Source organism: Ciconia boyciana, chromosome 1 (assembly GCF_034638445.1).
Source record: "Ciconia boyciana chromosome 1, ASM3463844v1, whole genome shotgun sequence".
NCBI classification, from domain to species: domain Eukaryota; kingdom Metazoa; phylum Chordata; class Aves; order Ciconiiformes; family Ciconiidae; genus Ciconia; species Ciconia boyciana.
The window spans coordinates 117,413,193-117,438,156 of NC_132934.1; the positions used below are offsets into that span (position 1 = coordinate 117,413,193).

General features: G+C 42.3%; 2 protein-coding genes across 17 annotated transcripts; both read right to left on the reverse strand.

Annotated features, from left to right (window-relative positions):
• Positions 1 to 19: 19 nt before the first annotated feature.
• TMEM50B (transmembrane protein 50B) lies at positions 20 to 24,612 on the reverse strand. 10 transcript variants are annotated; one of them, XM_072845683.1, is made up of 9 exons: positions 16,222 to 16,248; positions 12,912 to 13,421; positions 10,420 to 10,520; positions 8,409 to 8,584; positions 7,676 to 7,788; positions 6,515 to 6,582; positions 5,506 to 5,598; positions 5,242 to 5,299; positions 20 to 2,821 (listed from the first exon to the last, which is right to left on the reverse strand). In XM_072845683.1, the coding sequence occupies exons 4-9, from the start codon at positions 8,505 to 8,507 to the stop codon at positions 2,776 to 2,778; spliced, it is 477 nt and encodes a 158-aa protein (XP_072701784.1). In that variant the 5' UTR covers positions 8,508 to 8,584; positions 10,420 to 10,520; positions 12,912 to 13,421; positions 16,222 to 16,248; the 3' UTR covers positions 20 to 2,775. The 10 variants fall into 10 exon arrangements, with proteins under 10 accessions (XP_072701784.1, XP_072701817.1, XP_072701843.1 ...); XM_072845716.1 differs by lacking the exon at positions 12,912 to 13,421 and adding an exon at positions 8,994 to 9,093 and having other exon boundaries at positions 16,222 to 16,244; XM_072845742.1 differs by lacking the exons at positions 10,420 to 10,520; positions 12,912 to 13,421 and having other exon boundaries at positions 20 to 2,626; positions 2,728 to 2,821; positions 16,222 to 16,315.
• DNAJC28 (DnaJ heat shock protein family (Hsp40) member C28) lies at positions 8,517 to 24,732 on the reverse strand. Of its 7 annotated transcripts, none has more exons than XM_072845623.1 (4): positions 24,486 to 24,622; positions 23,613 to 23,759; positions 21,420 to 22,592; positions 8,517 to 8,584 (listed from the first exon to the last, which is right to left on the reverse strand). In XM_072845623.1, the coding sequence occupies exon 3, from the start codon at positions 22,537 to 22,539 to the stop codon at positions 21,421 to 21,423; it is 1,119 nt and encodes a 372-aa protein (XP_072701724.1). In that variant the 5' UTR covers positions 22,540 to 22,592; positions 23,613 to 23,759; positions 24,486 to 24,622; the 3' UTR covers positions 8,517 to 8,584; position 21,420. The 7 variants fall into 7 exon arrangements, with proteins under 7 accessions (XP_072701724.1, XP_072701733.1, XP_072701741.1 ...); XM_072845632.1 differs by lacking the exon at positions 8,517 to 8,584 and adding an exon at positions 20,845 to 20,859; XM_072845640.1 differs by lacking the exon at positions 8,517 to 8,584 and adding an exon at positions 23,223 to 23,291 and having other exon boundaries at positions 21,215 to 22,592.
• Between the last annotated feature and the right edge of the window lie 232 nt (positions 24,733 to 24,964).

Below are 24,964 nucleotides of genomic sequence, written 5' to 3' on the forward strand. Positions count from 1 at the left end.
TATTTGTTTGACTTTTTTCCTGGGTTTGATACAAGTTGGTTAAAAAAGGGAAAAAAAATATGCTTGTTTAGTTGCAAATGACTTGTTCAAGTTACTTAGGTCTGTTAATGAACCTGGTCACTGTCAGAGCTGTGGGCTATCTGAGGTAATGCTGTTCCGCCCCTTCCAGGAATACAGAAGACTAGTCTGAAACACCAGTAACCCTTTTTCTAAGCGCTTCGTGAGGTTATTTCCTCATAGAGCTAATCTAATCACTTGTGATTAGGCAACGTGCCATGACAATGTAGTTATCTGAAGACTTAGTCATACTTCAAGTCTGGTAAGAATTTTCAGGTCAGCCACAAGCTGCATAGTACCTGCTTTTAAGTTCATCCATGTTCTTTTCTTTTTATATACTGTGCAGTAAACAAATGAAGAACCCCAGGCACGCAAAAGGAACAACCTAAATGCATAACAGAGGACATAGATAAGGCAGCAGTTAAAACATCTCCTGTGAATATTTAGCAATACAGCATACAACTTCCTGAATAAGCCCTACACTAGACTTCTGTTACGAGAAGTTACACAAATAGGCCAAAGTTAAAAACCTTTTGTTAGGTGTAACTCAAGGGTTATCTTCACAACTGTCAACTGTAGCGGCCAAGGCATTACCTAAAATGAGCCATCCCTATCCACCTTGGCCTGCGCTGGAACTACCTGTGGTGTAAAAGCGGACCTCGGGATATTCTGAATGAAGCCTGCATGGTTCTTATGCTACACCTGTTTTCGGCTTCGGATACTGGAAAAGACACATGCTCAAAGCTGTCTCTTTTCTCCTCCTAGCAGCTGTACAGAGAGCACAACCACTCCAGCTCTCTAAAACCAGAAGGGATGGTCAAGAAACACTTGCAAGAAAGCAAACTTCTGGTAGAAAATGCAAGTCACCTCAGAAAGAAGCTCTTACCCTGCTCTTAAGAAAACTGTTTTTTTAACTGGGAACTTGCATTAAAGCAGACTGTAAGAGTTCTTCCAGAGCCAAACACTTAGCTTGGGTCAGGTGTAAGATACTGTAAATGGGATTAGTTATAGGCTACACTTGTTTCTCACGTAGTAAAAAAGCCAACAAACGTTCCCAAGCTCCTAAGCAAGAAACTGGCAGATCTGAAAATAAAAGCCTTGGTGTTACTTACTAGCTGGGGTAAGACCTGCTTAAAGGTCAGTACTACTTGAGCTATTGATTACCTTGTGAAGTTCACTATTTTGAGAACATAAGATCAAGTTTATTGCCATTTTCTGAAATTACAACCAAACAGACAACTTATGTACAAAGCTATGATTAACACCAGTGAATATATTGTAACTCACTGCAGGATGGTGAAATCGGGATGAAGTTAGTCTAGCCAGTAGCACAATTTCAGCTGCAGTATTTGCTTCATATTCTGTCCACTGGAGAGATTCCCACAAGGGAGCAATTAGATGACTAACAGTATACAGTAACCATGCACAGAAGTCACATTCTGCAGTGTACTACCATTTGGTCAGCAATCTTGATACATGGGAAGTTAGAAAAGCTTTTAGACACAAGGTAGATTCAAATGCTTTAAAAACCACATAGAACTCATAAGATAAGGAAGTCACCAACAGCAAGATGAATATACAAGATCAGTCCAAAGCTATAAAACATCATTGTTCTCCCTTTCTGTATACTCCAGCTAGAAGAAACTGGATTTCATTTTTTGGAAGCATTCCCATAAAGTGCCCATGAAATTTAGGAGATAAATACATTTTAACTGGGGCAAATGGCAGTCCTAGAACTGCCAATTATTTCAAGGTAAGATTGTGAGCAATAAATACAGCTACTATATCCCCACTTGAAATGCTCGCCTTTTAAATAGAAAAGGTAATAGGTAGCACGATAACTGTTCATTTACCAGCAAAAAGCTTCCCCCGAAGCTAGCATAATTTTAAAGATGTTAATCTGACTCTCATTTATTCTTTATATTCCTTAAGTATGACTGGCATCAGTTTGTTTTTTAATTCTAGTATCAGTAAATACATTAAATACTAATTGGTATCTATTACGCCAAACAGCGTGAAATTAATTCTAACGACTGTGGTGCTACCAAATGTCACTTGTGCTATAGCAATCAGAGGTCAAGCACAGTTTGATTTGCCATGCAGAACCTGCTTAATCTAGGGCCTTGTTTAAAAATTCATAACCTTTTACAAAAAAATAGCTACTTTATATTTTTCTGAACAGTTATATAAAATTCTTAAAATCAGCTCTTATCTCAGCATACAATAGAATTTACCCTCATTAAATACAGGCTTAGCTGAGTCACTTCCATGCGCTGACTACTCCTTCAGGTTACGCAGGCAGCCCTCGCTGTCAGCCCTTGCAAAATTGGCTCTAGCTCACCTGTGCATGAAAGTAACAACCCCTTTTACAGGGTACGGGCTTTATCCTGCTTGTTCACTAATAGTTCCACTGAAGTCTCTGACACATGTGAAGGTTTGGAAGATCAAGTCTTAGGAGTTGATGGAAACCCATGTATTTGAAGAAATAAGCCTGAAGATTTCCGAAAGAAAGCCTGACATTCCCTTTTTAAGATATATACAGTCATATGTACATATTCACAAATCTGTCCTGTGAAGAGAGGGGGCTTATTACAGAAACTGTAATTTGTCTCAGTTCATACCATTTAGAAAGCAAAACAAGGACAAATAAATGTAAATATTTCTACATACATAGTACGACATAGCAACTACGGAATAGACAATGCTATACGTGATCTCTCATCCCCATAACTCTTCTGTTCTTCCAAACTTGTAGATCAGAGTACTAAAGGGGGAAAAAAAAAAAAGAAAAAAAAAATCAGACCATACATAAGCTGGAAAAGGTAATTTTAATAGTATCCTTATAATCTTATACTATCCGCACTGCAAATCTGCATCCCTCCAGTAACCTTAACTTTTATTCAAGTCAGTGTCTGGTTTTTGTACTTATATTTCATTTACTATGCATTGCTAAAACTATGAGATTCAGATGAAGCAACTGCTCAAATAAAAAAATAGCCAGTCTCACATTGAAAGCAGCTGCTCTTCTGAAGGAAAAAAATTATGGTATTTAAGAGATTCTAGGACTGATCCACAGAGTTACAGAGCAGCAAGTCTCATCCTGGCATCTGGCAATCAGCTGAACATAATGCATCATGCTAGGATAGAATCTAAGCAATTAAGTTTTTCTGAGCAAATCAGAATATTGATCCTGTGGTGGACAAGTGAGATCCAAATTACAATTTGATTTCCAAAATTTCTTTTATAAGGTTGGATGCAATTACATATTGTCATGAATAAAAAAAAAAAAGTTGAGGGAACAAAACCAAGCATGATTTCCTTATTGTTCCTTATCCTTTATTTTTTTCTTATAGCCAACAAACAGGTGGTAAAGAAGGGCACAGTCATACTAAGTCATAAGAGAATGAAGAGGGAGGGAAATGAGAAATACTGACACTGAAAACAACAATAATAAGCAATGATAAGTATAACAAGCTAGACACCTGGGCAATTAACTAGAGAAGAGAACTACTAATACAGCATGTTGAACTAAGTAAAACCTGGTGGAGTAACAACCAGGGCTGAAGCACAAGTCCTGAAGGAGACACATGGCTCAGGGAATATAGACATTATGGAATAACACTGATGGAAGAGAATCTGATTCAATCAAAAAAAAAGGTTTGGGTAAGGACATTGAGAAGGGCATCGTTGATTGACCCAGGTCTGGTCTAAGGAAAGGAGTCTACGGCAATGGATGGACTTATCTATCAAATGTTACTGCCTAAAGTGCATGGTGGGATAAAAAACAAAGACTTTTTAATTTTTTTTAAATAAAAAGGTTGTAGTTTGTCTCATAGTTCATACCCAGAAAACAAATTTTAGAAGACAAAACAAATAAACCTAAAATATATCTACATACAGAGTACAATAGAAACGAAGGAAAGACACTTTCAGAAACAAAAAGCAGCTTCAGTTCATCATAAATTCAAACTACTGAAATAAGACTAAAGATTTCAGGCATGGTGAAAGTATTCTCAGAAGCCTCCCTTCATCAGTATCGTATTTCAATCATGTGCAAGACTACAGAAGAGATTTAGGAACTGCTATTTTCTGCAAGAACGTAACTGATTTTCCAAACAGGGAAGCACAGTGGAGCTAGTCAATCTGGCTCACTGCAAAGCATTTGATATGGTACTAGAAGGAAAATCGTTAGCACAGTAATTTAAGTGGGTAAGAACTTGCAAAAAAGGAGGTTATGTGAACTTTTTCAGTGACTGATCTTGGAACTTACACTATTTAATGCTTTCATAGTCTTTTATTAACTAATAAAATTCATGGATTGCAGAATGCATTATCCATATAAAAAGAGTTAGTACAGATACAGACAGTTTCAAAGTATCAATTATATACACTTAATGATATTAAGTGAAATAAAAGAAATAGATTTAAGTGTAATATTACAAAATGTACCATTGTGCTCCTATAAAAAAATTTATCACTCTTCATAACTGAAAGCTTATCCAGTAGAAACAAATCTTGGTGTATCAACTACCAGATAATTAAGCCATTGGTAAGAAATAGTCAGGAAAAGGGCAATAGGATCTCCTATCTAGTGCTGTTCGGATATCTGAACAAGGTATTTGTAGTACAGAGATGAAAGCATTATTGCCATTATCCAAAGACAGTGACAATATGTCACCCAGAATACTGTCTATATTCTTGGTCATCCACATTCTAGAGCTGTAAATTCAGTGAGACCAGAAAGAGCTGGACTAACAGGAGCATGAGGGGAATGAAGAGCCTCTCACGGGCTGAGAAGGGGTAAGTAAAAGATTGTTTCTAAGCACTGGAGCAAAGGGAGTAGAAAAAAGTAGCAGAGTAAAAAAAGAAATATATATAGTTTTTAAGGAATAGTTTGATCAGTTTATGCATTGAATAATATCACATCAGTTCTCTGTATAATGTCAGTTTACTCACTGACCCAAGAGGTTCCTTTGTCACCCTCCTCAAGTAAAGGTCAGGGTGGGTAATAAATCAAAATACGGAGGGTCCTGCATTGAGAGCAGCAAACTCCACATTTTGGAAGGTCAAGCCTAGAGTCAGCCTCCAGCTTTCAGAACTTAATTTCCAGGAGTATCAATGTGCATGAAAGCAGGTCAGTGGGATAACCCGTTGGAAGGAGGGAAATTTACCCAGATAACTTACCTGAAAAATATCAACGCATTTTGGAAAAACACTGCTAATCCAGGGTAAACATTAGTGTCTGCAAAGTAAGCAACAAAGGAAATATTAAGTTCTTTTCTATTGGAAAGTGTATTTAAAGCACTATTCATAGTATTATTCACTGACTACAAAACTAGATGGTATGGCTCTGACAATAACAGACCACACACTTCCATTCTTCTGGATTTTCTGCCTTTTGGCTGACAGCAAAAGTACTTTTCTATATGTGAAAATAAATAAACTTACTCTGTGTAACATATGCTCCAAAAAGAATCCACATTGAAGCAATAAGTGAACCAAACATCAACATAAAGCCAATGAAGAGCCAGACGCGAGCACCTGCAGGAAATATTAAAACCTCCAAGAACCATGTAGAGTATTGTCCATAGTGACAGATGATCCAATTACGATACAACTCTATTATGGTACAATATGTTATCTTGACGGAGGCACAAAAGGAAAGGATTAAACCCTATATCAAGGACAAGATAAACCAAAATTTGCCTTCTTGAGTAAAACACATAGTAGCTGGATTCCCCTTATTTTAGTGAGCAGACACAACTACCAGAAATTTCCCCTCATTGGTAGGGAATGTCTATAACATAACTTAACACAACTTGGAGTGGACTAATGATGAGGTACTTTGCCAAAGACACGGTGTTTCTGAGGTAAAGATGCCATTCCAATAGGTTACGTAAAACAAACCCTTCCTGTGTTTACTTCAGAAAGATATTTTCAGATGGGCAACATCTACCATAGCTAGACGTTACCTGCTGAAAAAGAAAGATGACGCCATTGAAAATAATCAACCTGCTCAGTCATGGGAATGGAAAAATATTTCTATGCAAAGACTTTCTCAAGCCGATTTATGAATGACACACAAAAAAGCATTGTACGCTAGTTCAAAAATCAGTAAATCCTACCAGATTTCCAGTGAGGCATTCTACAAGTCATGTGAAAACAGATGCTGGGATCCACATGGGAAATAGTAAGGGAATTATGAATGAAAGCAGAGAGAGGACAGCAGGTCCACAGACACCACACAGTAGGTGACATACAGAGGAAACAGCATGTTTGTGGTATGTTCTAAAGTAAGACATTTGTAAGGAATGTCTGCTCCATAGCCTACCACAAGGCAGAAATTTTTCTCCCAGTAGCTATACAGGATTTGCAGAGGTTTAACCACCACTTAGAAAAAAATCAACACCTAAATAATCAGTCTTTCAACTCAGCATGATTTTTAGAGTTAATTTACCTGTTCTTCCTAAACATCCATCACTGTAGCTGTCTCCTCTCACCTGCGCATTTGATACAGCATTTATCCTAGGAACAAAAAAAGTGTATACACTTCAGATTATTAGAAAATCAATTTAAAGTTATAAGTGAAAAGCTAGCTTTTTTTAAGATGCGAAAAATTCTGGGAAAATTACTTGGCATTCTGTATAGTCACATATTATTACATGTCCCTTCATGGAAGGATTCCAACTGGATTTCAAGCAAACCCTGTATTTGTTCATTAGTTTTATTTAAATTTTTACATTAACAGACCTGTAAGATAAAAGAATTGCCCTTTTTAGTGACTGAAATATTCCTGGTCACTTTCTGGCTGTTTAAGTTTCTAAAACATCTAAAGCCACTTCACAGGAATAATAACAGCCAGTAACACAGTGCTCTCATGATTATGATACAAGTTGCTTTTGGATGCCTTGCCTTCACAGTGAATACCATAAGTATTCAAGTGAGACACACCTTGTAAGGAGGGACAATACATTTTCTGAAAATTAATTACACTGCTGAGGAAAAAAAACCAGAAACTTTCAGAGACCAAGTGTTAAGAAGTTCTTGCGTATCCAAATGCATCCTCTTTTCTCGCCAATACTGTATGATTGAATAAAAGCTATTACTTCTCCTTCAAGCTTGCCACATTTACATCTTTACAACAATAGCTATAATACTACTACCTCTCCCATTTGAGTAAGTTTTGGGCCAGAGACAACTGTAAAAATTATTTAAAAACAGGGGAAAATGCAGTCAAATGTTTTATATTGAGGTAAGCAACTGGTCAGCATTACATGAATTTGCTTCTATGAATCTAAACACTTATTCTAGAAAGCTACTTGCATAAAGGAAGGTCTGCTTGCTTACATTCAGCCAAAGCACATAGGAAAAGCAATTTACCCTAAACAGATGGGGGGGATAGACAGAACAATAAATAAATAGACTACAATCAGAAACAAAGGCCACAGGTAAAAGAAAAAAGGCCTTTACATTGCCATGCAAAAAGGTACGACAAGATTACTCATAAGTAATTTATAACCAAGTAATTCAAAGTTTTATCCTACACCATATTGTCTAGTAAAAACTGTGTCTAACAGCTCATGTTTATTTTATAAGAACTCCCTTTATATACACTTACATGAAAAAAGCTAGTGTTGAAAACACCCCACAGGTATGGAACGCATGGTTCATTTGTTCTGGCTTAGGGTAAACTACTGCAGCATCTATCATTATCCACCAACCTGTGAAAAACTAGAAATAAAATACACCAGTATTATGAGGCTGGAAGGGTACAGAGACAGGGAGATAAAACATGGCAAGTGTTCGTGCATACTATTGGTTTAATTGTCTTTTAACAAGTATAAACTATTCTAGAAAGTTATTAGCTTTAAGTCGGACTCTAAATCCGTTTGATATGCAAGTTCTGCATAAACCTTAACACTGATGTTTTCAGAGAAGCATTTGGAAATCGGTCACATTTTCTATTCAAATTAAATACCACTGTATGGCTAAATTCCCTGTACAGCTTTAAGAACAAGAATCCAGATTCTAAACACATATGAGATACAAACTATGTATAACATGGGTGTTCTAACATACCTAATTATGCCAAAAATCCACCAGGAATTTCAATCTTTTTTAAAGAAGAGATAGCAGAACTGGTACATCATTATCAAACAAAATGCAAAGTTATGTGACCTGTGAAAAAGCTGCCTAACAATTACACTTAAAAAAACCCAAAGTTAAAGAAATATACTGGATTAAGGTGCAGTTAAAGAGTGAACCTTCACAATATACAAAACAAAAATGTAACTTTGTCATACGTCCAAATTTGTCAACACAGTTATGATTCGCATCCTCTCAAAACTTACCAATACGCCTGCAACTATTGAAGCGATGGCATTTCTTCTTTCACTCCAGTCAATACACTCACATTCTGGCCACCGGAAGTTGTCTAGGAATCCTGCCATTTCCTCAAAGATTAGATTGCCCTTCTTATTTTGTACTTATACATGAATTCTTCCATTAACAACTGTGTCCTAAATACCTGAAACACAGCCAAAGATGCATTTAATACAAAATAGTAAAATCTTGAGATGTTTGACAACTGTCACGGGCAATCTTTACAATGTGTTTTGTTTTTTACAGAATTAAGTATTCCATATACTCTATGGATTCTATATTGAGCTATATTAAAAAAAAGAACCTACCTTACAAACAGAATTACAAAATAAAATCATCACATGACACAAAAACTTATGCATTACATATAAATTATCGTATCTGAAACAAAAAAGAAATTGAATAGAATGCACTGTTTGTTCAAACGTATGGAACACAAAAATAAAAGCAAGCAAAAAAGCAGGAGCGAAAAAGAAAATATTTCAATCTAAGTTTCATCTTCAAACCATAATCCTCTCTCTGGCATTAGCAGTTTAAAAAAGTAAGATACATACAACAGGGCTCCATACGCAGACCAGAACGTGGTCGTTGAGTCAGGCCAAGGAACCTTGCATATTTCCAGTCTCCAAATAAGACAGATAATATAGTGCCTTTCTAACATAGGGAAAAAGACATCAACTCAGTGAATCAGCTAATACCAAGGGCAAAGAATGCCCCGCTTCACAGAGAGAGGATCACGCAAAACTTTAAATACAGGAAGATGAAAGTAAAGTTAATTAGCGTTACAAAGCGACTACTGAAACAACACGGTTCTCCAACAATTTGGTGAGGCAGTAGCTGTAAAAGATTCTGCACTACACTACATCTATTCTCACACTGTAAGAGGATCAGCATATAGAGCTGGCATGTCAGAGGTTAAAATACTTAGTTTTTCTATTGAACAGTGACTCACAGCCACTCTTGATGCCATTCTATTTTGTTTTAGTATTGCCAAGTTCTGTATTTTCCCAATGTGCCATAAATAATTTCCAGATACTTGTTAAAGGCTACCAACGGAAAAAGTCCCTTATTACTGTATTACAGGAAAGACTGATGTATAACATTTTTCTGGTTAATAACCGTAATTAAAAGTCCACATTAGGAAGTAAAATAAAAATTAAAAAAACAGAGTTTACCTACACTACAAACACAGGCCACCTCCTATGAATAAGATAAAAAAATTTGTCCTCCTGAATCTAGTTCCAAAAGCCCATCCATAGTTATGATGCTACTTTAAAGCATTAAAATCAATTGCTCAATTCCAAAATTATTTTACTTTTGTATAATATCTGGGCTCTACCATACAGTTATTCTCCTAGATTACACTTTTGCCTAGCAATTTTCAGATCCCTATTCTTTCTACAACTTTCATACAAAATCGCCATTACAGATTTACGACTGCTCCTACAGCCCTTCCTTCTTTCCCACCCTTAAAATGGCTCCATCTGTACTTTATTTGTTCCTCTTCAAACCCTGAATGTGTCTCTTCCTCATCCTGCAGTAATGACTCTCTTCCCCTCCCAGCTCCTTGCCCACCCACACTGGAACACAGCTCATGGTTCCAATTGCTGTCACCACTACAGACTACATGGCTCTCACCCTGCGATGCAGCTGGTCAGTAAATAGACCAACATGCTGCACTATTTCTTCTCCCCACTAAACACAATAGTGGTTATGTCAAATCTGCCAAAGTCATTGTCTTGCCCATAAATACACTTTCAGTCCTTTTCAGAATGACCAAAGCTGTATTTCTTCAAAGCTATATATTCCTTTGGAATTTTTTCCCATAATGGTCCATTAAAATAGTATTAACACAGCTAAATAAAATCACCTCCTTCAAACATAATATAAAGTTCTACTGCAATTCAGAAAGCAGGTCAAGAAAAGCCACTGGAAAAAATTATTTCAGCTATGTCAACAACAACAGAAATTATTTTTCACCCTCTACTTGGATGCCATCCAGAGGTACGTCAACAGGCTGGAGAAATGGGCTGAACTGGAGCCTCATGAAGTTCAACAAGGGGAAGTGCCCAGTCTTGCACCTGGGAAGGAACAACACCATGCACCAGTATGTGCTGGGGAACAACTGGCTGGAAAAGAGCTTGGCAGAAAAGGACCTAGGGGTCCTAGTGGACACCAAGTTGAGCATGAGCCAGCGATGTGCCCTTGCTGCAGAGAAGGCTACCAGTATCTTGGGCTGCATTAGACAAAGCATTGCCAACAGGCCAAGGGAGGTGATCCTTCCCCTCTACTCAGCACTGGTGAGGCCACACCTGGAGTGCTGTGTCCAGTTCTGGGCTCCCCAGTACAAGACAGACATGGACACACCAGAGAGATTCCACTGAAGGGCCACAAAGACGATGAAGGGCCTGGAGCTTCTTTCCTATGAGGAAAGGCTGGGAGAGCTGGGACTGTTCAGTCTGGAGAAGAGATGGGTCAGGGGGATCTCATCAATGTATATAAATACCTGAAGGGAGGGTGCAAAGAGGACAGAGCCAGGCTCTTTTCAGTGGTGCCCAGTGGCAGGACCAGAGGCAATGGGCTCAGACTGAAACACAGGATGCTCCATCTGAACATCAGGAAACACTTTCTCTGTGAGGGCAACCAAGCACTAGCACAGGTTGCCCAGAGAGGCTGTGGAGTCTCCATCCCTGGAGATACTCAAAAGCCATCTGGACATGGTCCTGGGCAACCTGCCATAGGTGGCCCTCCTTGAGCAGGGGGGTTGGACCAGATGCTCTCCAGAGGTGCCTTCCAACCTTAACCCTTCTGTGAGTCTGTGTTACCTAAGAAATAGCCTGTTAAATTCTTGGATGACTTCATGAAAGAAATCTTCTTACTCCTACAAAAATGCTTCAGTTCAAAAGGCTGAAATGAAATGAAAAAAATCATTCCCTTCTATGCTTTAGAAGGATTATACAGTTTCTTTTGCCAGCTAATATACTGTCCTGGTTTTGGCTGGGTTAGAGTTAATTTTCTTCCTTGTAGCTAGTATAGTGCTGTGTTTTGGATTTAGTATGAGAATAACGTTGGTAACATGCTGATGTTTTAGTTGTTGCAAAGTAGTGCTTATACTAAGCAAGGACTCTTCAGCTCCCCATGCTCTGCCGGGCGCACAAGAAGCTGGGAGGGGGCACAGCCAGGACAGCTGACCCCAACTGCCCAAAGGGCTATTCCATACCATACAATGTCATGCTCAGTATAGAAACTGGGGGGTGTTGGCTGGGGGGCAGCGATCGCTGCTCGGGGATGGGCTGGGTGTCTGTCAGTGGGTGGTGAGCAATTGCATTGTGCATCACCTGTTTTGCACATTCTTTTATCATTATTATTATTTTTTCTTCCTCTGCTGTTGTATTAAACTGTCTTTATCTCAACCCACAGGTTTTACTCCTCCCCCCACCAATTCTCTCCCCCTTCCCATGGGGGGAGCAGGGGAGGGTGAGCAAGCAGCTTTGTGATGCTTAGTTGCTGACTGGGGTTAAACCACAACATATAATTAAGCCAACTTCCAATCCAAAAACTGACTAGCGCTTATCCTAGTAAAACCCTTTCAACTTTGCAAAGTCAGTAATGCTAAACGTTATGGATACCATACATCGCACAAAAACCTGTCTTAATTATTAAGTGTTTTTTAAACATAGGTGACAAACCAGAGGCATTGTGCTCACTTCAAAAATCTGAGACAAAATCTCTCAATACTTAATTGTATTGGATATCAAATGGAGTTTTTACAACTGCATTAGTGACAAACAAGTGAAGCTAGGGAGACTAGAAAAAGTTGTTTGGTTTTTTTTTTTAAATACCTTCTAAGATGCAGGGCAACCTTCTGCCAAAGCATATTATTTTATCAGAAATTGTATTTTTGGTGCTTGATACTGGCTCACAAACCTGCACTCTGCTTTAACCTTATCTTTGCGCTCAGGAGAGAAGCGCCCTATGCAATGTGAATTGGTGAGATAAACACTATTTGCTGGCAGTCTTTCTACGGCAAAGACTACTAACTGACTACACAATTCTCCTGCTTCACTGGAATGACAAACATGGAGAAACAAGGTGCACAGAATTTGCAACAGAACACAGACAAGAAGTCTAGAATTATTTCTACACGTGTCTAATGCCAGAAACTACCTTTGATTTCACAAAGAAAGCTTAGTGCTAGAGCAGGCATGTAAGACTACGATCGGCAGTAAAAGGAAACAGAGGTGCTAATGCGGCTGCCCTTTTTCTAAGATGATCTAAACATTAACTGAATTTTGAATTCAGAATTCTGCAAAGGAGTCTTTCATAGAGGTATTTCAAGAGCGTCCCACTTAGTAAAAATAATTAAACCTTTCTCTCACTACTGACATAGCTCCGTACGCGTACAGACTTCACAGATACATGACTAAAAAGCAGTGATACACAATTTCTTCCAGCATTATGAATGTGCCTACCTTCTGTGACCAACGTGTGGATATTCCTCTCTCTGTGAGGGGACAATGCCATCTCTGATCAAATGCACACCCGACTGAGGGCACCCACATGTAGAGGGCACGACAAATAAGGGCCGTGGGGTTTCCATAAAAAAGGATGCCAGGAAGCAGACTGCAGGATGCCAGAACAATTAATCCAGCCTGAAGTCCAACCAATTACTTTCCCAGGCTCTCATTTAAAAGGTAAGCATAGTGCCGATCAGACTTACTGGAAGGACGCGCAGTACAGAGCCAACCCAAATGCTTGGCCACCCTCTCACAAGTTGTTAAATAAACACCTAGCTATTATACAATACTGGTTTTAATACGCTAGAGGGAAGGGACGCCATCCAGAGGGACCTTGACAAGCTTGAGGAGTGGGCCCATGCAAACCTCATGACGTTCAACAAGGCCAAGTGCAAGGTCCTGCACCTGGGTTGGGGCAATCCTCGATATCAATACAGACTTGGGACGAATGGAATGAGCGCAGCCCTGTGGAAAAAAAGGACATGAGCTGGCAACATGCACTTGCAGTCCAGAAAGCCAATTGTATCCTGGGCTACATAACAAGCAGGTCAAGGGAGGTGATTCTCCCCCTCTGCTCCACTCCGTGAGACCCCACCTGGAGTAATGTGTCCAGCTCTGGGGTCCCCAGCACAAGACACACACGGACCTGTTAGAGGGGATCCAGAGGAGGGCCACAAAAATGGGTGCCTCCCATTTGGGAGGGCTGGAACACCTCTCCTATGAGGAAAGGGTGAGCGAGTTGGGGTTGTTCAGCCTAGAGAACAGAAGGCTCCAGGGAGACCTTATTGCAGCCTTTCCATATACAAAACGGGCTTATAAGAAAGGTTGAGAGAGACTTTTTACCAGGGCCTGTAGTGACAGGACAAGGGGCAACGGTTTTAAACTGAAAGAGGGTAGGTTTAGATTGGACATAAGGAAGAAATTTTTTTACAATGGAGGTGATGAGACACTGGAACAGGTTGCTCAGAGAAGCTGTGGGTGCCCCATCATGGGAAGTGTTCAAGGTCAGGTTGGATGGAGCTCTGAGCAACTGGATCTAGTGAAAGACGACCCTGCCCATGGCAGGGGTGGTTGGACTAGATGATCTCTGAAGGTCCCTTCCAACCCAAACCATTCTGTAATTCTATGATAATGTTCCATATGTATGTAGTTCTCAACACCCCTAGCAAAAAAGGAAGAAAAAGCTATATTTCAACTGTGAAAGACCAGTGACATTGTGAAGCTGAGTCTCCACCAAGACCACAAGAGCTAGGCTAAAGTGTATCCTCATATGGCTTAATATGGACACATACACAGGTTTTAGCCCAATTATATCCTACTACGCAGACAGAAAACTCTGACGAAGACAGATGCTTTCAGCTGGACTTTCTTACCTGAATAAAGGTACAAAACTCACTCTCTGGGTTTAAACTTTTACATCCACATACTTCATAGCAAAGAAACAGGTAAAACCCCTTGCATTAGCTGTCCTTCAATGCCCTTCCTACAATCTGTCTCCTCCCCTTTTCCAAGGGCAGACAGGCGCTCCCACTGTTCTCAGGAAACGTTTCTCACTCATGTCCAATAAACAGAAACACATGAACACTTGCACGAACAAACTGGTGACTGACGAACTAACAAGGACAATTATACTCACTGTAAAAATAACACTTGGTAGACACTAGGACTCAGGTTAAAACAACTAGTACATTATTCAGACAAATTAAATGAAATGAAAACACAACAATCTGAGCTCAAAATTTTCATCTGAAAATCAGTTTCTCCCAAAATGAATTGATTTCACTTGAACAAAGTATTAAAAGCAGTTGCAAGAAAATAGGAAAAGTCTGCAAAAAGAAAACTGTCTTAAGCTGTACAAGGACCCTGGAATGCTGTCAGGTTAGCAAAGAACGGAACCTCCTATTTCCAAAGAAGAAAGTAAAAGACGGACAGGAGGAAGAGAAGAAATTTAAAGTCAAGAAGAAAACCCTATTTTCCTTGAAGAAGACAGCATCTTCCACAAGCAACCAATCAGAATATGCTTTAAACCACATACTTTCGCCATATGTGTATACTAGGAAGAGATATTTAGCATGGTTACTGTAAGGAGCTTATGTGAACTTTTCTATTAAGCCCAGTGTAATTTTTTAAAGAGGGATCTTTAGACCACTCACTCATTTCAGTAATTACATGCAGTTTCACTTTCATTTTCCCACACACCATAGCACTATGCTATATTGCCTAGTTTTTACATATCACAGAAAGACAGGAGGAAAGAAAGGAATTTTTAAATGAACTGACACAAAAATAAGGCTGTGTGGCAAAATTATTAAGCAGGTAATCACCTTGCATGAATCTGTGTGATGCTCAGCCCTAGAGCAATGTGACTGCTGTCTACAGCAAGTATTCTTTAAGAGTGTTATTAAAATTTGAAGACTTGAGGCAGAAAAAAAGATCAATTCTGCAATTATCCACAGGCCTATTTTTGCTCATAAGAGTATACTATGTTCATCAATATTTTTTTAATGGGTTTAAGCCATGACAAGGCAATATGCGGCAGAATCCCAAAGCTGCAACTAAAGTCCTGAGAGTAACTGTCACGCCGAGGGCAGCATCACTTAGAGAAAGTAAGTAATTTTTTTAAAATTTAAGCTACAGACCTCAAACTTTCTGCTCAGTACCACCGCTCCCTTTCCCACATGCGGATAACTGCAGTCTGAGGAAGCCCTGGCTGAGGCCCTGCGGCGGGGAGGGACGGGCCCTGCTGCCCCCCAGGCCACTCCGGCACCCGGAGACAGGCCCGCGGCTGAGGCCGCGCTACGGCAAAAGGTCACGGCTCCGGCCTGAGGGGCAGGGAAGCGCGGCCGGACACCGCCCCCCGCCCCAAGCCCGAGGGGCGCCGAGCCCCTTCGCGCTGCCCCCCCAGCTGCCCCAGGCCGGCACCGAGGGGTGCGCGGGAGCCCCGGGCACCGGGCCGGGACCGACGGAGCCGCCCCAGGCTCCGAGCGCAGGTGGAGGGAAGAGTCGCGGCTCCCCGCAGCGGAGGGGGCTGCGGAGGGTCCCGCGGAGGGTCCCCCGCGGCTCGGCTCGGAGAGACGAGGCGGAGAGAGGCGGCTCCGGGCACCGGGGCGCGCGAGGGCCGTTGGCCAGGGGAGGCAAGCGGGCGCGCGCTGACACCGGACACGGGTGTCCCGCGCTACCCTCCCGCCTAACGTCCCCTCCCCCCCGCCGCCCCTCTTCCCCACCGGCGCCGGCGGAGCGGCAGGAAAACAACGGCGGCACGTACCCCCCGTCCTGGGCGAGACTCTTCCGCCTGCGGGGAGCGGGGGTGGGGGGCGGAGACCCGCGAGCGACGCGGCCGCCCACCAATCGGAAGCTAGCGCTTCGCGTCACCGGAGGCTGGGTGAGGACGAGGCGCCACAATTGGCCAACGCGGCAGCCCACGCCAGCGACCGGAGCGACTGACGGCAGGAGGGGCCGGCACAAGCCCCGCCCCCTTCTCGGGCAGCCCGCCTCGCCTCCTCCCGCGCCGCGGCGGGGGAGCGCACCCCCGAAGCCTGGGTGCCACAGCAGACGCCTACAATCAGCTCCCAAACCGCTTATGACCCACGTCGTCTTACGCACCGTACCCCTCGTCGCCGTACAGTGTCCCACGAGTGCAGTACAGCGCAGCGCAGCACCCTTACCATTTTTCAAGCAGCTCCCATATTGGAATGGACGTACTTCACCACAAGACGCCGTTACAGCTTAGCCCCATGTCTCGTTTAATAAAAATAAACAGGATTAATAAGTAATTCTGTGTTCCTCTCGGCTGTCCAGCAAGAAGCATCTGAATTACTTCTTTCTGACTTTACCACGTTTCCCAGCCAGCTTCAACGTAGCGCAGGCGGTTATCACACCCTCACTAGCAGCCTGCTGATGGCCACGTTCTTCTCGCCACATTCCCGTTCCCGAACGCAGGAAGCGAGCAGGGGCTCGGGACGAGCCAGCAGCACTGCTCACCCCAGGATCTCTCCGTACCTGCCATGGCCAGGGAGAGCCAAGAGTGTCACTACACATTTTGGTTGCACAACAGACGTCAAAAGATGTCTGATTGCAACGTGGTTTTGAAGATCCCCGAAACATACTAACCAACCCAAGATTTCTGACCCTCAATGAATTCCCTTCATGCTTCCCACACACAGGATTCAATTCTCTTTTTCTGGCTTTCTGGCCTGTTTCTTGCCAAAACATTGGAAAGAGAGCCATACCAGCACCAGAGGTACCTTAAGAAAGAACCACCTTCTCATAATATACAGATGTTATATATAATATACAATGTTGCCTATTATAAAAGATTTGATGTCAAGATTTTAGAGATACTAAGGGAAAACGCTGCAACTGAATTAAGTATTGAAGTTAGGAAAGTGATTAGTCTTGAAAATTCACACGCTGGTGTGATAAAAAAGTACAGAATCAATCTGAAAAGTGAGAAGTAGAAATTTCAGAGCGGAACAGGACAAACAAAAAAAGAGGAAGGCATTTCAAGGATATTGCTCAAGAACAACGAAGAGCAGTATGGGGCACTAAGTAAGAAAAGGAGCACTGTGAGAAAGGCCAATAAAGACGCAACTGAAAGGCAACAGAATATTCACTTTCTTGTTAAAAGACAGTTAAGCTGTGGCCCCACAAAACCCCACTCAAAGTTGTACTCAAAGCCCTCTACTCTCAGCTCCCCTCCTTTTTTCTTTCAGGTATATGTGCTTACTGTGTTCCACCAGGTCTGGAGCTAAGCCACAGTCTTCTTTGGAAGCAGCTCCTCCTTTCTCACTTTACCTGGCCCAGAGAAGAGGCTGCAGAGAGGACTGAGAGGACAGTTGTTTCTTACTCGTGATGCTTAGAACCACACCGCAAAGAAAAAGTTCGTAACAAAACTCTTGCCTTGCTGTTCATTGAAGAAGGAACACAGCCAATTTTTTTTGTAATCCACATGTCCCTACTCTCCAACCTCTATCGCTGTTAATACATGTGTCACCACCTTCTCACCCTCATCTGGAAGCATTACATGCTGTTTGCTTCCCCCCAAATCTCCTCTCTCCTTTCCAGGCTCTTCCTATCACCCCTCCCACCCCCCATGCATGCACACACATGTTTCTGTTTTCTCATCAGCTGATCTCAGCTGTGGGAAGGTGAACTCTGCGGTTGCCACATCCAGGGAAACACAACTGGTAGGGAAATAACCTCAAGGGAGACACCACACATCCCCTTCTCCCTCATAGTGGCAGTCTCTCTCACTCAGAACAGAGATTTACCACTTGTCTTTGTCTCTTACAGCATGCTCTGCTCTTGCTTCTCCCGACTTTTACTCCTTCTCCTCAGAGCCTTCTCTGTAACTCCACGTGCACCCCGAGAGCTGTTATTCCTCTGAAACAGAAAGATACTCAGCAGGCCTCAACATTTATAGGGTATATAGAAACTCTCCAGCTTACAGGACAGCCTGAGACATTACTTCAGAGAGCCTACAGCTATATGGCTTTTCCTTTTCTTGGAAAGTACTAACATGTAATTGTATAGCTTGCTAACAGTGCTTGAAAAAGCCATCAGATTGTTGGGCGAGAAGCAGATTCCTCACCCTGAGAAAAACTGACACCTTAGTTAATATATCCTAATAATAAATATAAATAATATTTTGTCTGCGTATTAAGATGTCACCTAGATAAGTCTTTCAAGCCACAAGCCATATGGCAATTAGATCAACACACAGGGAGTTCTGGGAATAAGCAACACGTATTGCATCTGGAAACCACAATTATTTCATCCTTTTGAGGTCAGTAATAAGATATCTTATCAAATTCAAATTAACAGTCTAGTCTCAAATGGAAAAATTACTTCTGAAGGCCATTCTCTCCTAGGTTTTTCTAATTCGTATGCAGTACTTGGTGTTACTTGTTCCAGGAACACTGACTAAATACTGCTCCTAAGAGTTTGTGAGCTCAGAGCAACAAAAAAATAGACCATCCCTGCAAAAATATACTCCCGCACACATCTGGGGAAAAAAAAAAATTAAATTATTTTTTTCATCATCATTGCCGTAAATGTTGAAGAAGTGGATTTTTGTGCCTGGCAATTTTTCACGACATCAGTGTAAAGCTGATTTAAAGTGCTGAGAGTCAGGTCACATCTATGCCATTTAAAACCAAGTAGTTTTAAAAGGAACATAAAAATCACTCAGTATGTTGACTCATCCTTTATGGCAACTTAAATATTTAAACTGCTGATACTTATCTTCATTGTGAGCCAAAGTGGATTCCATCAAAGCTGGATTTACTACAATCTGGTTTCTGTTTACTCTTGTGCAATGAATTTGATTTGCAATCAGCTCTTTTTAAATCTATCACTGGATTAGTTTAAACAGCAATTCAGATCCAATTCCATAGATCATAATGAGAATCAAAACCTGATCTTTTTAAGAGTACTATGTCAAAGGACTTCCATAACAGTATGTTTAATTTACAGTCTTCATTAAAAGCAAGAACACATAGGTAAGTTACTGAAATAAACAAGACAGACATACACACAGCTGCTCAAATGAGTGAGGAGCTTATGAGGTCAAAGCCTTCTGGTATCACCTGGCCTACCACTGTGATCTCAATGAATCATATCTGTATCACAAAGGAAAGGACAGCAATCTGAACTCTGAGTCCCCAGAAGCAGAGGACTGCCATGTAACCCGATTTTTCTTTCTGAGCATTTAGATTGGGGTTACTTACATGGCAGATCAAGACCACAGGCACATTTTGTTCCCACTTCACCACTATATAGGACTTAACTCCTGTATCAGCAAGACACTCGTTATTTCTTACCCTCTTTGCAAACTTGGAGAGCCACTGAAGAGTACATTAATTACTGGCTGGCCCAACTGATCTACGCACTGCTAGTGGACTCCTGCCCCCTAACTGAATCTCAGCAGAAAGGAACCAATAGCCATGACCTAATCCTTTCAGCTAACGCCAGGGCACAGCACAGCACAAGCATCCCAGTGGCAACAGATCAGCCTGCACGTAACACTGTTCTTTTTACTTTTGCCACCTTAATTCCTACAAAAAGGTATGTTAAAGGAAGCTGAGATTAGCCCTATTTTCTAAAACATGACAAACATCTTGTCATTATTACTTATTTGCTGTAACACGAAGGCTTGAAAGACCTGTAGTGGTTACCAATACATTATATTCGATTATATTACTAGGTTATATAATACCCTCTGACAAATGATACTTCAATTAATCCATTCTACCAACAGATATAAATAATGGTCTGCCTGCATGTTAAGACCTCATTGAGATGAGCAAGAGCACAAAGACCAAAAGGAGCACATGCAGTGTTATCTGCCCAGAAGCGAACGCATTAACCCAGACTCTGCTGGTGCTGGGGCATCTGCCAAAGGTCATCATCTAGCTTTCATTTCTGAAACTCTTTGAGAGTGGAAATTCCCTCTCCGTGACATACCAGAGCCTCTGGGACACCTTCCTACAGACCGGCAGGGCACAGCACGACTCCTGCACAAGCGGAGACAGGGACAGTCTGAGTCAGAGCAGCATGAGTGAGGAAGGGGGCCCACACAGATATTAATATATCCAGTGACACCTTTTCAAAGGCAAAGTCCTCCAGGAAAATCAGATTGTGTGGGGAGCTGAGAGGTTACTAAAGGTAAGTAAATCTTTGGCATCATGGAGATTTTCCCACCCTTCAAGCCATTGCCCAGAAACTTGAATAGTACAGCAATATTTCACAGTAAGTTATTGATGCCAATATTCTAAAATATTTAAATGGTGCAATTACTTTTGAAAATTAATATTCCCTTCTCTCACCTCCGAAAAGCCCTGCATCTAGGGTACAGTTTTGGCCAGTCTTCCTTATTTGCTTGGATGCTTTCTGAGACCTCCTTCTGTGTTAAAAGCCAGATACAAAAATGGACTTCTGATGAATGTACAGCCCAAGTCCAGACATCCAGAACCCTCCCTTCATTCCCATTTAATTTAACCTTGAAGAGATGAATGTACTTCTAAAAAAATGCATGAAACCTGTCAACAATTTATGAGCTGTACGCATTTAAAGAAGAAAGGATAAAGGTCGAACAGGGCACAGCAAGACTTTTACTTCCACTTCGTCCTTCATGTGTTTTTGTTATGCCTCAGTTTTGCCTTTTGAAGAGATAACAGACTGTAAAAGTGATCATACTCCATTGTAAAGTGAAGTGTTAATTTTGATTTAAGCAGAAGTAAAATGAGCTGCAAGAGGACAACTGAATTTATTTGTTCCTTAACAATGTTCACAAATAAATCAAGCACCTGCACATGCACATCAGACAACCCAATTACTTTTAACTGGTGTAACAGTGGACAGCTGGATTTTACATTTTCAGTGTACCTGGAATTTCTCTAGTGCTACAAGTTTCATTAATAAAGTGCATTCAAAATCTTGACAAGACAGATGAATTCGTATTACCTTATTTCAATGTAAGGTTTAACCACTTAAATAGAGAAGACTTCCACCCAAGCTTTTTAACATTTTCCTCTTCATTTTCCTTTGTGTCTGAATTAGAAGCCTCTCTGCTTTCCATCAAAGCTTCGTAAGTCTTTTGTGCTCGAACAATTTCTTTGTCTGCGCTGAAGTGCACCATTTGTCTGCTCAGGATAGGAACAACTAAATTGAAGTTGTCAACTCTTTTGTTTAATTTCCTGATATCTTCTATAAATTGCTCACAAACACCATTCCATTGCTTTTGCCTATATGGTGTCATTGGCCCTCCAAGCTTACATCTGGATGCCGCTATACTCTTCCTTAACCGCTCAATAGTTTCCCGTATTTCTTTCTGCATCAGGATCCACTCTGGCTGATAGCCATTGTCTATCAGAATCCTGTTCAAGTTGTGAGTCATAGGGTCGATATGCGGACAGTCTGAAAATTTCTGCAAAGGTTTTCCTTTGCCACTGAGGTTGTCAAAGTCTCCTTTCGCCATCGATTCCTGGATGAGGTCCTCAACCAACCGTTCAACTGCCTGAGTTATTTTCACCTTTTTGCTCTGCCTCACATCTTTGGCTTTCATTAGGTCAGTCACAGCGTATTGGTTTTCAAGTCTCTGCTTCCGGTACTCCAACACTTGTTCAGTAGCACGGTCTACTCGAAATTGCATGTACTGCTTTTCTCTTTGGCTTGGTGTTCCAAAACCAACGCCTTCAAAACTCAAGTAGTGTCTATGCTGTGGTGCTTTTGATTTGAATGGATCTTCCTCATCTTCATTGTTCTCATTTGATTTCTTTTTGGTTGCCACATCACTGAGCACAACTCTGTATGCTTCTTCTACTTTCATAAATGCTTCGGAATCAGCCGTGGCAGAACCGCTGTCTGGATGGTATTTTTTAGCAAGATTTCGATATGAGTTTCTGATATCATCAAGGGAACATCCTTCCTCAAGCTCAAGAATTTTGTAAGAGTCCTTGATGCTCCTTTTAGGTTTGTAACCCGACAACATTCTGTTGCCACAAATATAGGGAAATGGCTTCAGGTTTCTCGGAATCATTGCTTGACGTACCATTAAACGATGCCCTATGTTGTTAGTCAGCATGACACAAAGCCACTTTACATTTCTTCAGATGCAGCTACATTATAAACAATGACCTATAAACATATTTTTATAAAAATTGTGTTAAATATGCTTTTTAAAAGAACTTACATGATTTAAGTCTTATCCTTGTTATATTATTTAAAGAAATCCCTACAAAATTTCAGAACAGTACGCAATGTTCTTTTCTTTTACAGACTAATATTGAAATCTGCATTTCTTATTAATTACTACTGAAGTAGTAGTATTAAAATGTAAATGCAAATTAATTAGCAATATAGTTTTCTCCTGGTCTAGCAACAGTAGCATAGGTTTGTTTTGCACTGCAGAATTCCCCAATGGCCAAAGCTTTATTGCCTTTCTGCAAACTCAGTGCAATGTAAGCTGGAAATATGCTTTATGCTGAGCGGTGACTCTGCTGAAACAAATCTCTCCCTTTCCCGCTATACACCTACATACAGCTGTCAGCTGAATTTTCTATTCATATACATCAGTGCCTCGAGATCTACTACCTGGTACATTCTCAAAGGATTTCATTACAGTACCCTTTTGTGTTTTGCAGCAACAACTGAAGTAGCATTTGGATTATAGATTCATTTAGATTAACTCTTGTATCCCAGCAGGATACAGGGCTCTCGCATCCTAGTGGCCAATCTCCTTCATTTGTGCCAGGTAAGGTTACAAACCTGGAACTCAGAACAGATCAAGAGCAGACAGTATCTCATTCCGTCAGGAATACCAGTGCTTCTGCATGACTTTGGGAAACAGCAAAAGGAACGCCTTTAGCAAATGACAACATAACTAAGTCTTCACGTAAAATCAAAAGTAGAAAAATATCACACAAACTGCACACACAATTTACACACCAGCTAACTTCTCTTTATTAATGAAAATCCCAAGACAAATGCCGCATACATGGTGCTAAAAAGTCTCCTTCCACAGATTCATCACTGACTGCAACATACCCTTTGCTGACTTCCTTTCCAAACAAAAAACTAGGTTAAATCAAGGTTAAGTTTAAGGAATAAATACTGTTTGTATGTTCTGCACATAACAAACTGCCGTTCTGCACTAACCTGCCCGAGACGAGACGGGAAAGGAGATGTGCTTGGGACTGGAGGAAAGACTGGATCAATCCTGAATATGCTCAGTTGATTTTGATCCAGGTAAGGTATTAAGTCATCATCTTGTGGTTATTATAATGGACCTTATTAATTTTTTTTCTGTGTAAGAAGGAGAGAAGGTGATTCACTGTATCAAGGTGATTGGCAAAGATAATTTAGTTCCATATGGCCATTAAAATCCACATAACTACTACTTGAATGGAAAGATAAACGGATACACTCTTGAAATTCCACATACTGATCAGAAGCAGACTTCCTCATAATTCTGTAGACCTGATTTTAATATATTTGCGCTGAAAAAGCTGTATCAAACTGTATGTAGAGCACTCGCCCCACGGCACCGAAGGGTGCCGGCTGGGGGGATTTTTATTCCGCAGCCGTTTGAATTCAGCTCTCCCCGATGGGGCTAAGTACGGGGGCACAAGACCGAGCCCCCCTCTCGCACAAGGCCGAGGAGAGCGGTGGCACCGAAGGGCGCGCCCCGCCCCGTCCCCCTCCCCCTCCGGGCCTGGCGCACCCGACAGCCCGCCGCTCCCAGGGCTCCGCCCGCGCCCCGCTGCCGTCAACAGTCCCAACGGCTGCCCCGCAACCGCTGCCCCACGCGGGCTGTGGGGACAAGGACGAGCTCCCGCCCCGGGAACGGACAAGCGCCCTGAGGCGATGTGGCGCAGAAGGGCTGAGGAAAGCAGTTACCGGCATGCGAGGAGCCAGGCACTCGGCATCCCTCCCCCCCTTAACGGCTGTCATGCGGGGCGGGGGAAGCTCCCCGCACCGCCACGCACACTTTTTCGCCCAGGGCCCCGCTGCCCAGCACCCCCGCCTCACCTGGTCCCCGCCGCTGCCCGCCCTTCCCCCTCCCGCACAGCGAGGCAGGCCCGAGGGGGCGCGGCAAGCGCGGGGCCAGGGGCAGAGCGCCAGCAATGGAGGAAGAGGAGGGGCGACTGCTTTTACCCTTCGCTCAAGGACGTCTCCTAACGGCAGGAGGGACGCCCGAGAGGCGGCGCATGTGTGCCCGGGAAGGCAGGCAGGCAGGCAGGCCGGCCAGCCCGCCCCCGCGCCCTGCCGCGCCGCTCACCAGCGGGGGGAGCCCCAGGCCTGCCGCAGTCGCCGCGTGACGCCCGTCCCCGGCGCGGGGCCACGTGACTAGGCGACGCGTGGACGGGCTGCGAGAGCCGGGAGGCGCGGGGGAGGGGCGTGTTGTCAGCGCGCGTGCGCGGGTGGCTGTGGCGGGCTGGCTGGCTAGCGCGGGCAGGCTGGCTGGCGCATGCGCACTGCGGCGGGAAAGGGGGGGGGGTGGGCAGCCT

Coding starts and splice junctions, on each gene's coding strand:
- TMEM50B (XM_072845725.1), bottom strand. CDS start 8,507: ATGGCAGGATTCCTAGACAACTTCCGGTGGCCAGAATGTGAGTGTATT. Junction 7,789..8,408: donor CAATAGTTGCAGGCGTATTG/GTAAGTTTTGAG, acceptor TTTTATTTCTAG/TTTTTCACAGGTTGGTGGAT. Junction 5,599..6,514: donor TGGATGTTTAGGAAGAACAG/GTAAATTAACTC, acceptor TATTTCCTGCAG/GTGCTCGCGTCTGGCTCTTC.
- DNAJC28 (XM_072845623.1), bottom strand. CDS start 22,539: ATGCTGACTAACAACATAGGGCATCGTTTAATGGTACGTCAAGCAATG.